Source organism: Geotrypetes seraphini, chromosome 6 (genome assembly GCF_902459505.1).
Source record: "Geotrypetes seraphini chromosome 6, aGeoSer1.1, whole genome shotgun sequence".
NCBI lineage: Eukaryota > Metazoa > Chordata > Amphibia > Gymnophiona > Dermophiidae > Geotrypetes > Geotrypetes seraphini.
The window spans coordinates 234,132,274-234,148,565 of NC_047089.1; the positions used below are offsets into that span (position 1 = coordinate 234,132,274).

Below are 16,292 nucleotides of genomic sequence, written 5' to 3' on the forward strand. Positions count from 1 at the left end.
TTATTAACAATAACAGCAAAGAGTTTACAAGGCAATAATAAGACCAGAATTAGTCTTACACCGATCTGAGACTACAGAGGCAACGAGAGAAGGGATATGGATTTAGCTCACATTTATTTTTTTCTTCTGTGGTTCAGGGAGAGTTAGATTTGGGTATTTTCCTGTCCTTGGAGGGCTTAGAATCCGTTTGTACCTCAGGCAATAGAGTGTTTATGAAGTCTAAGATTACAAACAGCAGTGGGATGTGAACAGGGCTTTCCTAGTTTTCAGCCTGCTGCTCCTCCACTTCAGAGACCGGTATAAATTTGGACTTTATTTTAGAAACAGAGACACAACAGTAACATTGGTAGAAAAGGTACTGGAGAAAAGATACAAAACATTTTTTTTCACCAGAATATTCAAAGCCAATGAACCAAGCAAGAGAACCACACCTGAAGAAGCAGCATAGCAGAGGCAACTAAAATCGCAGAATCCACGTGAAAAATGCATTAAAGGCTTCTCATTCTAAAAAAATGTGAAAAGTTCTAGAATAAAGGAAGAGATTTATGAATAAGACCAAAAGAAGGGTAAAGGGGATTGGATTTGAGTGGTTACACAATCAAAGCTGTTTACCTAGTTTAGGCAGGTACTGATTTTGTACCTAGGGCGATGAAGTGTTAAGTGACCTGCCCAGAGTCATAAAGAGCTGCAGTGGGGATTGAACTCACAACCTCAGGGTACTGAGGCAGCTGCTCTAACCACTAGGCCACTAGAAATAGGCCACCAGAAATAGAAAATATGGTTCATTGAGTCTATCTATCGATACCATCTATTATTCCCTTCTCTCCCTTAAAGATCTTATATACTTGTCCCATGCTTTCCTGAAGTCAGATACAGTCTTCAACTCCACCTCCATCGTCACTCTTTCCAAGCAGAAGTATTATTTAGCTCAGGCCTCAGTAAATTTTCATCAAATCTAGAAGCGGAAAACTTAGAAGCCAGCAGCTGAGACATTTCTTGATTCTCCTTCCTCATACTTCCAACATTGTTCCTACTGAATTTCAAGAGGGACAGTGGGGGGAATCCCCCTCCCAGATCTGCAAGGCTATTTCCCTATTCTGTGTCTGTAGGCAAATACACTTTAGTAAATCAATCTCTTAAGGTGTCTCTGCAAATCAGTGGCAGAAACCAGCAGCCTCCCTTTTCAAAGCAAGCTGTCAGCTGTGTGACAGCACCGCCTTGATGTGAAGCCAATATGCAACTGATTCTGTTTCCCTGATCCCATCCAATGCCTCTTTCATATACCCCCTTCTCCAGTCTTTACCAAGTCAGTCTCCCTTCCTATCATACCTCCTCCCCAGCCTTCAACTAATCTCTAACTCGTACCTCCCTTCCTCCAGCCTTCACCCAGTCGCGTGCTCTCACTCTCAGGTCACTCCCAGGCATCTAGTATGCTGGAGATTCTGGCGCCTAATCCCCTTACCTTGCTAAATGCAGAGCTGCCTCAAAGTGTGTCCTATCTCTCCTTAAGCTTGGGCTGCGTGGTGCAAGAAATTTATGCTGGACTCATGGTTTCAAGTCTCACAGGACTTAAACCCACAAGATCAGACTGAACCTCCCGCACCAGCCGAATCATGTGCAAACATGGGAGAAGCACCATTTGTGAGGCAACTCTCCAAAATGAAACTCAAAAGCACGAAATCCCCAGGTGACAAGGTGCAATTCCTAGGAATCATGATGACCGGGCACCTGGGATTTATTAAGTCCTGCCTTAGCTTACTCTTGAATCTGTCCCCTTTCACCTTCATCCTATACTACCTCATTCCAGAGCTTCCTTTCAGTTGAAAGAGATTCGCCTCCTGTGCATTTAGGATAGACACATTGAAATACCCTTGTGGAATATCTCCTACCTTTCTTCCAAATTATAAAATTGAGATAACTGTTTTTAGGGGCTCCGATGGGGGAGGGGGTGTGTGGGGGGAAACCCCCCCACTTTACTTTATACAGATCGCGCCGCGTTGTGGGGGGTTTGGGGGGTTGTAAACCCCCACATTTTACTGAAAACTTCACTTTTTCCCTAAAAACAGGGAAAAAGTTAAGTTTACAGTATAATGAGGGAGGTTACAACCCCCCAAACCACCCACAACGCCGCCGTGATCTGTATTAAGTGGGGGGGCTCCCCAACAAAACCCCCCGTCGGAGCCCCTAAAAACTGTCATTTTCTTTGGCGCGCGCCTCCGTCTTGCGCTCAGTTGTCGGCGCGCGCCTTTGTCTTCCACGGTTTTGTCTATGAACCGTCCCCATACACTTTATAATGAAGACCAAATAGCAAGTTTTAGGAAGAAAAAAATGATTACACTTTAACATGGGAGCTTATTTATTAAACTTTTTATACCACCTTCTTGGCAAAGGCATTCAAGGTGGTTTACAAATTAAAACAAAGCAGCCAGCCTAAATTACATTAAAATAGTCTATGCAGTGCTGGCAGGATAAATGGACTGTGCACAACTCAGCTAGAAAAGTTATTTCAGTGTGATCAGCTTCCAAACAAAAAAAGTCAGCAATTAAGTTTCTAGTAAGCTTTAATGAATTCCCCAAGAAAATCAAACATTGCATCTGTCAGAAGAAGCCATGCTAGCTCATGCGTGTGCATGTGTGTGATACCATGTGCGTGCATGCATGCATGTAAAAGACTGCTTCGAGAATTCATTTTTCAAGGTATTTGGCAGCGTCGATGAATTGGGGCCTTTTGGTTGGCACGGATTAATTATTTACCCACTCTGGTTTTCCCTAGACGGGATTCTTTGGGTGTGCAAGGGGCAGGTGAAAAGCTCTTTTGGGAAAGTCATATATTCTGGAGAAAATATGTTCACTATTCATTTTAAAAATTTCTACACCATCTAAAACCTAAATGGTTTACATAATAGTACATACATAAATTTATAAAATAAAAAAACTCATGAACATGAATAGATAAATCCTCAGAGAATCGGCAATAGAGGAATGAATATCAAAGGAGGCCTATGCAGCTCAGAGATCAACATCATAAAGCATCAAAATCTAGAAAAAGGCATTTGCAAACAATTGTGTTTTTAGTAATTTCCTAAATGTGCCCTTTTCACCACATTTCTGTATTTGATTCACAAGAGAATTCCACAGTTTGACCCCTGCGCAACAGAAGGTCCTCGAGCTGTAACATGATTTTTGTTCCTGGGCAGTAAGTGTAATTTCATAATTGCTCGTGCTTAAAGACATATAGAAAATATCTGCTATTTCCATAAAAATTTGCTTTTGTGAGCAGGATAATCAGATTTTGCAATTTACCTATTTAAAACACGAAAACATCAAATTTTCATCTTTTCATTCTTATAAAGTCATACAAAGCAATATATGAATCACAATTAACATGTATTTATATTGAAGTTATACAAAGATGACCACATGATTTAGAAGTGAGTAGTTTTTCGAGATATGTGATTATAAGTCCATGTCACTTTCACGAATCAGCCCCCAGATGTAGTCTCCCATCATGTTCTCATTATTTTGTCCTTGGTAGAGACATTCAAAGTCCAGTATATTCTAGTGGAAGTGCTTATCTTGCTCTCCTCTGAGTATGCTCCCATGTGCTCCTTGAATATCTCAAGATGAGCATCAAGGACATGGACTTTGAGAGACATCCTATAGCCGATTTTACTGTAATTCTTCACCAGATTCTCAACCAACTTCACATAGTTTTCGGCCTTGTGTGATTGCCCAGAAAGCCCCAAACCACTGCGACAAAGCTGTTTCAAGCCGCTTTCTCCTTCCTAGTTAGCTTCTTGGGAAGTTCCTTGCACGCCAGGATCTTCATTATCTGTGGTCCGACGGAGACACCAGCTTTGACCTTTGCCTCACACAGATTAGGGAAAATGCCTTGAAGGTACTTAAAGGCTGTCGACTCCATATCTAGAGTTCTGACAAATTGTATCATTAGAACCACTTTGAGGTACATTGGTGGCATCAGCACCTTCCTGGGGGTCCACAAGTAGTTCCCATTTGACATTGTTTCTCCCCACAGAGAACTCGGTCCGCTGTGGCCAGTCCCACTTTTGGTAGTGCACCTTTGTGTCCTGGCTGTCCCACAGGCAGAGATAGCAGAGAAGCTCGGTAAAACCACCTTGGAGACCCATTAGGAATGCCACCATTTTGAGGCCTCCAATTATCTCCCAGCCATACTTGTCATACTTCAAGGCACCTAGTAAGGTCTTGATGCTGTTGTAATCCTCTTTTGAAATGCATTGAGTGAGCCAGTGGAAGAGATGGATACTTGTTCCCATTAGCAACATGGCTGGATGAGCTGTTAATGAAGAAATGCCACTGCGATTCCAACTGCCTCAGACTGGTCACATTGTGGCAGAAGCAAAGCCCGTCTTGATGGGTTTAGAAGATTGATTTCAAGCTGAGTGACCTAAAGGGCCCTTTTGACGTTTAAGCTCAAGCAGTAGAACTTGGTGACTTGCACACTTTCATTCAACAAATTCTACTGTTTGAGTCTAAATGGCAAAAGAGCCCAGATTGAAATCAATCTGGAATGTTTTGCAAAAAAGGAAAAATTTCAAAATATCAATGTCCTGGTCAAAAAAGCAAAGTTTGAGAGGGGAATGATAGACATTTTCTATACTTTTGTGGAATAGGCAATTAAGAAAGAACACTTATTACCCAGGAACAACAACCAAAAAAATTGTTACATATTGGCAAACAGAAAAAACACCATAGAACAAAAATACTGGATGAACATAACTTTATTCAACAATTGGTATAAACAAACCCAAAAGAAGTGTAGTATTGGCAAGCTGGGACCCAACACGGTCCATGTTTTGGTAGCTGAATGCCTTATTTCAGGGATCCCCTGTAGAATACACATAAAATACACTCTCTTGAGATAAAATATCTAACACATTCTGGGCTACCTGGGTTTAGAATTGCACACAAGATCAACAAATTGGTCTTTTCTTCTGGTTCATCTGGGATTTTTACTAATCATTGGCTGCAGCCAATACACCCAACTTTCTGGTACTAGAGGAACAGACTTCATGCTCTGATGCTCTGGGAGACTCATGAGGCAAGCTCACCTCCAAAGAGCCAGAAAAGATTTGTCTACACTCCTCCCTCCATATTCGCAGGGGTTAAGAGACAGAGCTGGTCCACGAATATTGAGAAATTGCGGATAATTTTTAGGGCCAGCTCTGACCCACCCCCACCTCCCTCCTGCGCCCCGGACCTTCCCCAGAACTTACCTGGTGGTCTACTGGCAATGCGGGGCAGGATTGATCGTTCTACGCCCCTGCCCCTTGTAGAGTCTCGAGACTACACCGGGAACTCATGGCAGCCATTTTGATGATGGCTTTGCACGGGGCAGGAGCATAGGATGATCGATCCTGCCCCACGTCGCCACTTGGCCACCAGGAAAGGTCTGGGGAAGGTCCGAAATGCAGCGTTTCAGTTGCTAAAAAAAAAAAAAAAAAATCATGAATAACCGAATCCACGGATACTGAAATTGCGGATTCGGAGGGAGAAGTGTATATGGGATCCATACTTACAACCAGTATCACCACAGATACATTGCCAAGTATTAAACTGTTTCCATGGTTGAATAATATCTAGGTTGAGATTGGGTTCCTGGATGGGAGGGGGTTTAACAACTTGGGGATTAATGTTAGGGTTGGTTTGGGGTCATAAGAGCGCAAGCCTTAAAACCAGTGTTTGAATCTTTGGTTCTTTTAATGAAAAATTTTAATTAAAAATTCTGTAGGTCATTGATGGGGACGCAGACGGTTATCTAAAGCTTGTTGCACAATGGAAAGGCACTCAATCTGAGGTAATGAGGTATACAATGATACTATATCTAACATTATCATAATTCACGAGGTGGCACATGTTGATACTGCGTCTAGCCATCTTAAAAATTGGCTAGTGTCACGAACATAAGAGGTTACGGGGAATCTTTGGACATATTTACTCCTGATGAAGCTCCTAGCGAAGTGAAATGGGGATGTTCCGTAGAGAAATACAATTCCCAGTGGTCCACCCATCAGCTCCTAGCTAAAGCTAAGAAATAGTTAATTGTCAATAATTAGCGAAAATCACTGTATGGTAAAAATGTTAAAGTAAGCAAGATAGACAAAGCAGGGGGCCGTTTGAAGGCTAATGATAGCTCACTTAGGGGTAACCTGACAAAAATATTCTAATGTCAGGCACCCTTAAGCTCTTGAGTCTTTTTTCCCCTGCACTAATAATATTGACAAGTGTATAACAGATAAGCACAATTAAAACGTCCAGGTCATAAGCCTGCCCTAGTCTTGCCTATACCCACTTCTAACACACCTCCTTAAGATTTAGATGTACGGATGAACAGCAGAGATATTCGTCTAGAAAATAGGTTTCGAAAATAGCAAATTGGAAGGGTTTTGTGAGAAAAACATCCATCTGGCCCTTTATAGTGTCTTTCTTTTTAGAAAATGAGCCCCAAAGTAAACTAAGACTGAAGCTTCTTCAAAAAAAATTGAACAAGTTTGTTTTACAAACTGTTGTTAAAAATGAAAGTAAATTCTGTTTAAGAAGAAAAAGAAATATTTAGGAGGGGCTTTTTTTTTTGGGGGGGGGGGAAGAGGTGGCTGTGAATCTTAGTATTTGGTGTGTCATACACACACTTCCTGTCAGGTAGGTCCTAACAGAAGAAAGGTCGAGAACCACTGCTATTAGAGAACACAGGTGCCCACTTCCCTTTAGACCAGTGTCTCACAAACTTTCCGACTGGCGGCACACTAAATTCAGTGCCCCGGCTGAAAGGCACCTGGAAATGCGTGGACGTCATCGTGTTGACATCCACACTTGTGTGGAGGCCCATCTGGCCACAACCTGCTTCAGTGAAGAGATCCAGGATGTGCAGGGAGAAGAGGAGAGACGCCAGCCAGGAGGAGAGTCATCCATGCCGCCTGACTTCCGACAGGACGTCCTTCTCGCCGCGATCACATAACACCTTCCTATCGACTTCTACACTGGCTGCCGATGGAGGCACGTGTGAAATTCAAGTTTGGTTGTTTTTGCTTCAAGGTACTTTATGGCTTAGCCCCTAAATATATAACAGACCTTTTCTCTTTCATAACCAACAGACATAGGCGAAGCTCACACCCGAACTTTGTTTCTCCACCAGTTAGAGGTTGTAAATTTAAGTCATCACCAACATCTTTTCTCACATCAAGCAGCACTAAGATCTAGAACTCATGCCTACTACTTATAGAGAATTCAGGAAACGCCTAAAAACACATCTGTTCCTGAAATACTTAGGAAACCAACCTATACAATCTTAGTCCTCAACAAACGATCTCTAAAACTGTTAATCACTAAGTCTGTACTTTGTTTATTCCACTCAATCTGTAACATCTTTAATCATTGTAAACCGCATAGAACTTCACGGTCCTGCGGTATATAAATTGTTATTATTATTACACCTCCCTTTCAAAGACAGTGTATGTAAATTAAGGGGGTGCCTAAGTTAATTAAGAAATGCTGTTTAAAATGGCAAAACAAAAAAAAAACATTGAAGTTAAAGCACCTACTTATGCCTAAATAAGAGACACCGGAATTGCACCTCCATGGGCGCTTAACAACACTATGGGCACGGCTAATGCCAGAAGTGGCGTTAAGCGCTGCAAAGCGCCTACATAGGTCCAATTCACAACAAAGATAGGCACTGGAAATGTACCCCGGAAAGCCCTGGCCTACATTTTCCAGAGGCACGATTCTCTATACAGCGCTGTCGCATGATTGACATGGGATCGGCAGCCGCTGATATCGGCAGCCGTATAGAGAATCTGGACCTGAGTATTAGCAGAATGGTTTAAACGTTTACTTCAAGTCCTGTAACGGGTGCGTCACTGCTAGTGCTTCTGTTATAATTTAGTATGTGTACTGTCTAGCACTATGGAAGCCATTCCATAAATCTGTGAACGGTTCCTACACAGATCTGAACATGCAAAACACAAGTGTAAGCACAATCTTTGCAATTTAATATCATGTGACCAGGAAAGGCTACAGCTGTTCACAAAGTTTTTTTTGGGAAGAGAGAGAGGACGGTCCATCAGGAATTTTCCCCACAAAGAGGTCAAGTGCTATAGTGAGCTCTGGGGCTGAGTGAACAGCTGAAGTTTGATCTCTCAAGACAGCTGTAATGTCACTCGCAGGCTCGCCAAAAGCTTATGCGAGAAAGAAAAGGGAATGGCTGAAGTATCTGTCGAACTCCGCTGCTATTTCCCACTTTCTTTAATATGTTTCTTGAGTACTGTATATATTCGGGGAGGAGGGGGGGGGTCACCAGTTCTGCATTACAGAATATTTGATTTATTAAGATGAATAGCTCTTTATCAGATAAACAAAGGACATAGTGCTGGATAGGGAAAAATGTCCGAGTACCTGAATAAATTCATGTAAACTGTTCTGAGCTCCCTTGGGAAAACGGTATAGAAAACTGAATAAATAAATAGATTCTGCCCCTATTTTGCACTCACTATTTTTTTCACTTGCATAAAGCCTTGTGGCGGTGTATTGCAAACTGTGTGCCGCGGTGAGATTATGGGTGTGCCGCGAGTCAGCCAGCACCTCTCTGCTGTCTGCACCTCCCCATTGGCGTAGTCATTTTAGGGTGAAGAAGCTCAGAAACATAGAAACATAGAACATGACGGCAGAAAAGGGCCACGGCCCATCTAGTCTGCCCACACTAATGGCCCACCCCCTAACTACCTCCATGAAGAGATCCCACATGCCAATCCCATCTTTTCTTAAAATTTGGCACGCTGCTAGCCTCAATTACCTGTTGTGGAAGATTATTCCAGCGATCAACCACCCTTTCGGTGAAGAAATATTTTCTGGTGTCGCCTTGAAATTTCCCTCCCCTGATTTTCAACGGATGCCCTCTTGTTGCCGTAGGTCCTTTAAGGAAAAAGAGATCCTCTTCCACCTCGATACGGCCCATGACATTTGAACGTCTCTATCATGTCTCCCCCCTCTCTCTGCGTTCCTCGAGTGAGTACAGCTGCAACTTACCCAGTCGTTCCTCATACGGGAGATCCTTGAGTCCTGAGACCATCCTGGTGGCCATTCGCTGAACCGACTCAACTCTCCGCACATCTTTTTGATAATGCGGCCTCCAGAATTGTACACAGTATTCCAGATGGGGGTCTCACCATGGATCTGTACAACGGCATTATGACCTCGGGCTTACGGCTGACGAAACTTCTACGGATACAGCCCATCTGCAGGGCTTCCACACTTGCGCAGTCGATTTGATGACGGCACACATGCCCATTATGCCATCACGGTGATGTCTGTGCATGTGTGGAGACCCTCCAGCCACAGCCCTCAATTGTGTGCCGTGGCTTGGAAAAGTCTGCGAGACACTGCCTTATGGAATACAGTTCAACATCATAAAGCACATTCAGATATGTCTAATGTTTGTTGGTCTTGTGGTAGCGCTATCCGTACTTTTGAATGTGTGCGCTATGCATGTCTGCAGACTTACCATTTTTGGGATGAGCTTTGGACCAGAATAGATGTAATAACTAATTTTAAACAGGTCCTGTCTTACAAATATATCATCTTATGGTCTGTTTGTTTACCTAATTCTATTTCTGATAACATTAAAAGATTGTTTGATATTCTTGTGGCCACTGATAACTATAATATATAATTGGAAAGATCACAAACAAATTCGTTTCCAAATCTGGTGATCTTCTCTATATAAACATAGTTAAATTTGAAAGAATACTAATAGAACATAAAAGATCTATCGAATAATTTAAAAAAAAGTCTGGGATCATAAATAGCACAAATTTTATGCAAAATTCTTTATTTCTACTTGTTATTATTTGAAATTCATATGATGTATTCAGCTATATATTTTTGTTGGTTTTGACAATTTGTTTACATGTTCTTTGTAAACAAATTGTTCTTTAAAAATCAGAATAAAGAGATTGACCTGAAAAAAAAATAGTGGTCCCTGGTTATTTCACCCAGTATAGCTGCCTGAAAAATACCGCAGTCATTCTCTCAAGCATAAGAACACAAGACTAGCCTTACTGGGTCAGACCAATGGTCCATCAAGCCCAGTAGCCCATTATCACGGTGGCCAATCCAGGTCCCTAGTACCTGGCCAAAACCCAAGGAGTAGCAACATTCCATTCAGAATCCTAAAGAATAGCAAGATTCTAGAACCCCAAGGAGTAGCAACATTCCATGCTACCGATCCAGGGCAAGCAGTGGCTTTCCCCATGTCTTTCTCAATAACAGACTATGGACTTTTCCTCCAGGAGCTTGTCCAAACCTTTCTTAAAACCAGCTACGCTATCCGCTCTTACCACTATCTCTGGCAACGCGTTCCAGAGCTTAACTATTTTCTGAGTGAAAAAAAATTTCCTCCCATTGGTTTTAAAAGTATTTCCCTGTAACTTCATCAAGCACACTTCCACTTGTTTCATTCATCTCTAATGTAGGAGGCCAAGTGCACTGGTTACCACTATCACCCAGTAGCACACATTCAGATAATACACAACTCCTCTTCTAGGTCTGAACTACAATCAAATCTACATTCAGTGTCATAGCGAGGGTGAAAGGTGCCCAGGGCAGTAGCGCCCCCCTCCTCTGTTATCTTCTCTGCTCTCCCCCCCCCCACTGTATTCGTGGGCCCCTTACCTTCCTCCAAACCTCCTTAACTTACCTGGCATGAACATCATCACCAACTTGCTGCCCTTGTTGGCTCTCCCTCTGATGTCACTTCCTGGGCATGGGACCCGGAAGTGACATCAGAGGAAGAGCCAATGCTGGTACAAGCAGCAGGTTGGAGTTGCTGCTTGCATTGGCAAAGAGCTTAGAGCAGGGGTGCCCACACTTTTTTGGCTTGCGAGCTACTTTTAAAATGACCAAATCAAAATGATCTACCAACAATAAAATTAAAACAAAACACAAAGCACACTGTACACAGAGAAAATGTTAATTATAATTTATATTCAGGGGGGGTTTTCAAAGAGCTCAAGGCAGATGACTTTAAAATATGCAATGTCACCTCAGTAACAACTATACAAAAATAGACAAATATACCCCCCTCCCCTTCTACTAAACCACAATAGCGTTTTTTAGCGCAGGGAGTTGTGCTGAATGCCCCGTGCTGCTCTCGACGCTCAAAGGTTCCCTGCACTAAAAACCACTATTGAGGTTTAGTAAAAGGGGGCCATAGTGCAAAATATAGATAGCAGATATAAATTCCCAAACGGACACATTTTGATCACTAAATTGAAAATAAAATCATTTTTCTTACCTTTGTTGTCTGGTGATTTCATGAGTCTCTGGTTGCACTTTCTTCTTCTGACTGCGCATCCAATCTTTCTTTCTTTCTTCCTCCTGTATGCTTCCTCTCTTCCAGACCTCATTCCAACCAACATCTCTCTCCGTCCCTCCAGAGTCCAAATTTTTCTTCCTCTCTCCTTGCCTGCCCCCTGCCACCCAACATACTCCATTCCCTCCCCTGACTTTTTCTTCCTCTCTCCCTGCCCTTCCCTTTCTTTCTCTCTCTCTCTCTGCCCCAACTTTCTTTCTTTCTCTCTGTCTTTCTTTCTCTCGTCTCTCTCCAGAGAAGGCAGCACTGTTAGTTGGTCAATGGAGGAACAGAAGCTTGTTTAATTACAGGAAGCATGAAGCTCTCTGTCTTTCACTCTCCCTGCCCCCCCCAAACCACAGTCTTTCTTTCTCTCTCCCTGCCCCCTCCCAAGCTGCCTCTGCCGCCGATTTCTCCCTGCTTCCCTGATGCATAAAAGCCAGGCCTGTGCAGCCATTACACAAGCGTTCCCTCCACCACCCCACCCCCCAACGCCAATTCTGGCACTGGAGAGGAAGTTCCGAGCCAGCCAGATAGCAATTGGTTGTCCCGGAACTTCCTCTCCGTCAGAATTGACGTCGGGGAGGGAGAGGGGGAACGCTTGTGTAGTGGCTGCCCGGGCCTAGCTTTTGGACGTCAGGGAAGCAGGGAGAACGCAAAGGCAACGCGAGTCGATCACGAAGCCCGGGATGGGCTCCGCGATCAACTCAAGTTGCCCTTGCGATCTACTGGTCGATCAAGATCGACCTTTTGGGCACCTCTGGCTTAGAGGTACATTGTGTGTGTGTGTGGGGGGGGGTGAAGGCATGCTTGCGGCGGGGGCAAGAGTGGGAAGGAGCAGGGGGTATAGGCACCCCCACCAAGATGGTGCCCAGGGCAGACCGCCCCCCCCTTACTACACCACTGTCTATATTCAAGGTTGACAACAACAACAATACAACTGCACCCTTTACAGCTTTCCTTTACATGCACAAATATGGTTCTAACCAGTGTGGATTTGCTGGGATTATTACCCTTAGCCATGATTTTTGGGGGTGGGGGAAGGAAGAGCAGTGATCCATGATTCAGCATTAAGCTGTGGAATGGATAGGACTCCCTTGGCTGAAAAGTGCAAAGTCACAGTTTTTAGTGGAAAACCAATGGATTTCCAGTCTTTCTCCTGACCTGGGCACAGAATTCCTGGCACACAGCACCTTCCTTTTATGAAGGCTTTTCAAGTCACTCTATACTCAAACTAAGCCCCAAAGTCATTTTAAGCAGGTAACAAGGAAGCATTTTACCTCTTTAACATTCTGTAAAGTGTCTGGAGTAACCGTGAAATCCACTGGGCTTGGTGTCAGCTTTTCCTTTTGTGGCTGCAATAGAGAAAGAAACCCAATAAGACACTGTATTGTGTTGTCTAAATAAAACAAACGAGATGTCACAGACGTGCAAACCAAAAGCAGATCCTGCATCTCACTCATCTGGATAACAAACAACAAGGCCGTTATAGGCTTGACTATTCGTGCAGTGTTTTTAGTCCAGGGTTACTCAATGCCAGTCCTTTTTAGGATTTCCACATTGGCTCCATGACACGCAAATCTCTCCCTTGCAGATAGGCATGAAAACCTGGCTTACCTGTAGACCTCAAGGACTGGAGAGTAGCCCGACTTTAGCCCCATTAAAGTCACTGCACTGCTAGGCCAAAACATTTAAGATATGCCTGCTATCAGCAGTGCCTGGGGCGGGGGCACCCCTCCTCCAACCTAATCTCTGCCATCTGCTCCTTCCTCGACCCCCCCCCTGCTGTACTCGCGCCCCCCCCTTACCCTGTATCTCTAGTTGTTCACCGACCAACAACTTCAATGTGCTCCTTGCGACTGCGATGGTCTCCCTCCAATGTCATTTCCTATCTGCAGCACCCGGAAGTGACATCAGCAGGAGCAGACGAGGTCATGAGGAGCATGCTGAAGTTGTGTTACTTGCAGCAGTGAACAGCTAAAGGTATGGGGGAAGGGAAGGGGGGGCGGGGTAGGAGTGGGAAGAGGCAAGGGCTGCTGACACCCAGGGCAGACTGTCACCCCTCCACTCCCCCCTTACCACTTTATCACTCTCCTTAAATGTCTCTTAGTCCCAATTCTCATCAGTGGGGGAAGGGAAGAGGAGCGGGGGAAAAGTGGGAAGAGGCGGGGGTGCTGGCTTCTGGGGCAGACTGCCACCCCTCCACTCCCCCCTTACCACGTTATCACTCTCCTTAAATGTCTCTTATTCCCAATTCTCATCAGTGGGAGGCTAAGATTCATCCTTGTTCCAAATTCTTTCATTTTTAAAATGTCACACATTTAGCATGGCATTAAGAAATAGGAAGAGGTGTGAACATTTCATAATACCTAATTCACTTCTTTGGTTAAAGAAAAAATAAAGTTGGTGTATGATTAATGACTAATAAGCAAAGGCAAGCAGACTTCCAAACAGTTGATATTACGATGTGTTCTGACCACCTTGAGATCATTAATGTGTTAAGTGTTGCTGAAACCCAGACAGTTATTTCAGGCCCCCGAAGGTTTAATTTTGAAGAATTAAGCAAATTGGACATTTTCCATTTTAATGTCACTTTGACCCATCCATAAAACTGTAATAAAAGTTGCATTCCTTCAACAGAATTAGATATTTGTCTAATGGAATTTTTAACTCATCTTTCTGGTCATGTACTTAACTGGTTTAAAGGCTTCCTAAAAAACCGAACCTACCAAGTCATCAGCAAGCAAACCTACTCCCAGGCTTAGACCAACCCCTGTTGTGTCCCTCAAGGCTCCCCCCTATCCCCCACCCTTTTTAATCTGTAAATGGCCTCCTTAGGACAGGAATTATCCAAACTGAACCTCCAATCTCACATCTATGCAGATGACATCACAATCATCATCCCCATCTCTACACTGTCAGGTGCTAACAATCATGCAACGAACTAATCCATATTGGTAACGCTGGCTTTGAAAAAAGTATTATAAAAGTGAGTCCCCAAAACAAAAAAGTTGTTTTAACTGCTTAAACTGTGGTGTCAAGGAAGTTGACTTTTTGTAAAGAGTAGTCAATTTTGAATTTGATTGTAGGATGATGCGTGTTCAAAGAATTGTAAAATTGTTTAAGAGTTTCTTCTCCCTCAGTCCAAATCATTAAAACAGTGATCTTAAACCACATGCGGCCCGCCAGGTACTATTTTGAGGCCCTCAGTATGTTTATCATAATCACAAAAGTAAAATAAAACAGTTTCTTGCTCATTTGTCTCTTTAGCTATAAATTACAATATTATTATTAAGACCTAGCCTAAAGGAAAGATTTAAAACAATAAAGAGTTTTATCTCATGCAAAATTATTATTTCTTTAATAAGACATTAACTATTTTTTCTGAGGCCCTCCAAGTACCTACAAATCCAAAATGTGGCCCTGCAAAGGGTATGCATTTGAGACCACTGCATTAAAATGTCATTAATGGACAAGTAGCATTTTAGGGGTTTTAAAACAATACAGGAAGATAAGACCTTTGAAATTTAAATGATAAACTATTTTGACACCCACAAAACAGGACTAACCCCCTCCTTTACAAAGCCACGCTAGCGTTTTTAGTGCCGGCTGCCGTGGTAACAGCTCCGATGCTCATAGAATCCCTATGAGCATTCCAGCTGTTACCGCTGGCGTTGGCGCTAAAAACGCTTATGTGGCTTTGTAAAGGAGGGGGTAAATAAGGACCTTGGCTTCCTATAACATTAAAGGCCATGAATTGTTATGACTCTGGCCTAGATTCACTAACCTGCCCAATTCTGATCTGATGCAGGCCGACTGATTCATAACGGGACTGTATTCAAATGGGGGTGATCGGAGGAACACCCCCCACCGACTACACAGATCACTCTTCAGCAATCCAGATGCACGTGCAGACCAAGTACTTTGCCTGTAGATGGTCTGCGTATGCATTTGATGTCCGTAGTTTTTTTTTGTTTTTTACTCGCGAGCCCGTGGTTTTAATCCAAAAGTTTAAAACTGGTTAAAACCACAGGCTCGCGCTTCAGGGAAGGGCAGAGAAGATCGGAGCAGAGAGCAGGGCTGGAAGTTGGCAAGGATTTTAGGGCGGAAATGGAGCAGGAGAGTCGGCAGGGCGTGTGCGACTGGTCCTCAGCAGTCACTTGTTTTGGGATCGGCCAGCCCAGTTGATGTTCCTCTTTTTTTTAGTGAATCACTGACTGTCTATATTTGCATGCTATTCCCCCTCATTTGCATGAGTGGATCGGAATCGGATCGGGAGGCAGATTAGTGAATCGGGTCCGGGTAGCAAAGGGGTCGCTAAGTAGTCGGGACTTGATCGGTGGGCTTAGTGAATCTAGCCCTTTGTCTCATCCTCATCACCTGCCCCTTGTCTCTCTCTCACTCACCCACCCTACCCCCCTTCCTCCTGAGACACTGAAATGCTTTGATGTTTCACTTACAGTACATATCCTGACAGATGTCAACATTTGCCTATTTCTGATCTGAGGAAGAAGAGTCACCTTTGAAAGCTAATCAAAAATGCACTTAGTCTAATAAAAAGGTATTACCTTTATTCCGTTTGTGTTTTATTTCTTTTAATTCTATATATTATTTCAAAAGAGTGGACTAACACGGCTAGCACACTATTTCACCCAAGGGGAGTGTGTGGCACAGTGGTTAAAGCTACAGCCTCAGCACCCTGAGGTTGTGGGTTCAAACCCACGCTGCTCCTTGTGACCCTGGGCAAGTCACTTAATCCCCCCATTGCCCCAGTATATTAGATAGATTGTGAGCCCACCGGGACAGACAGGTAAAACTTCTTGAGTACCTGAATGTAAACCGTTCTGAGCTCCCCTGGAGAACAGTATAGAAAATTGAATAATTAAATAAAGTTGATGGAAGCCTTTAT

The 16,292-nt window shown here is 43.4% G+C and overlaps 1 protein-coding gene across 1 annotated transcript in view; it reads right to left on the reverse strand.

Annotated features, from left to right (window-relative positions):
• The window catches only part of VPS26C (VPS26 endosomal protein sorting factor C), a 96,845-nt gene that overhangs the window by 12,216 nt on the left and 68,337 nt on the right, over window positions 1-16,292 (reverse strand). Inside the window, exon 5 of the mRNA XM_033947685.1 lies at window positions 12,664-12,738. Coding sequence (XP_033803576.1) covers window positions 12,664-12,738 — 75 coding nt within the window. The remainder of the gene's footprint in view (window positions 1-12,663; window positions 12,739-16,292) is intronic.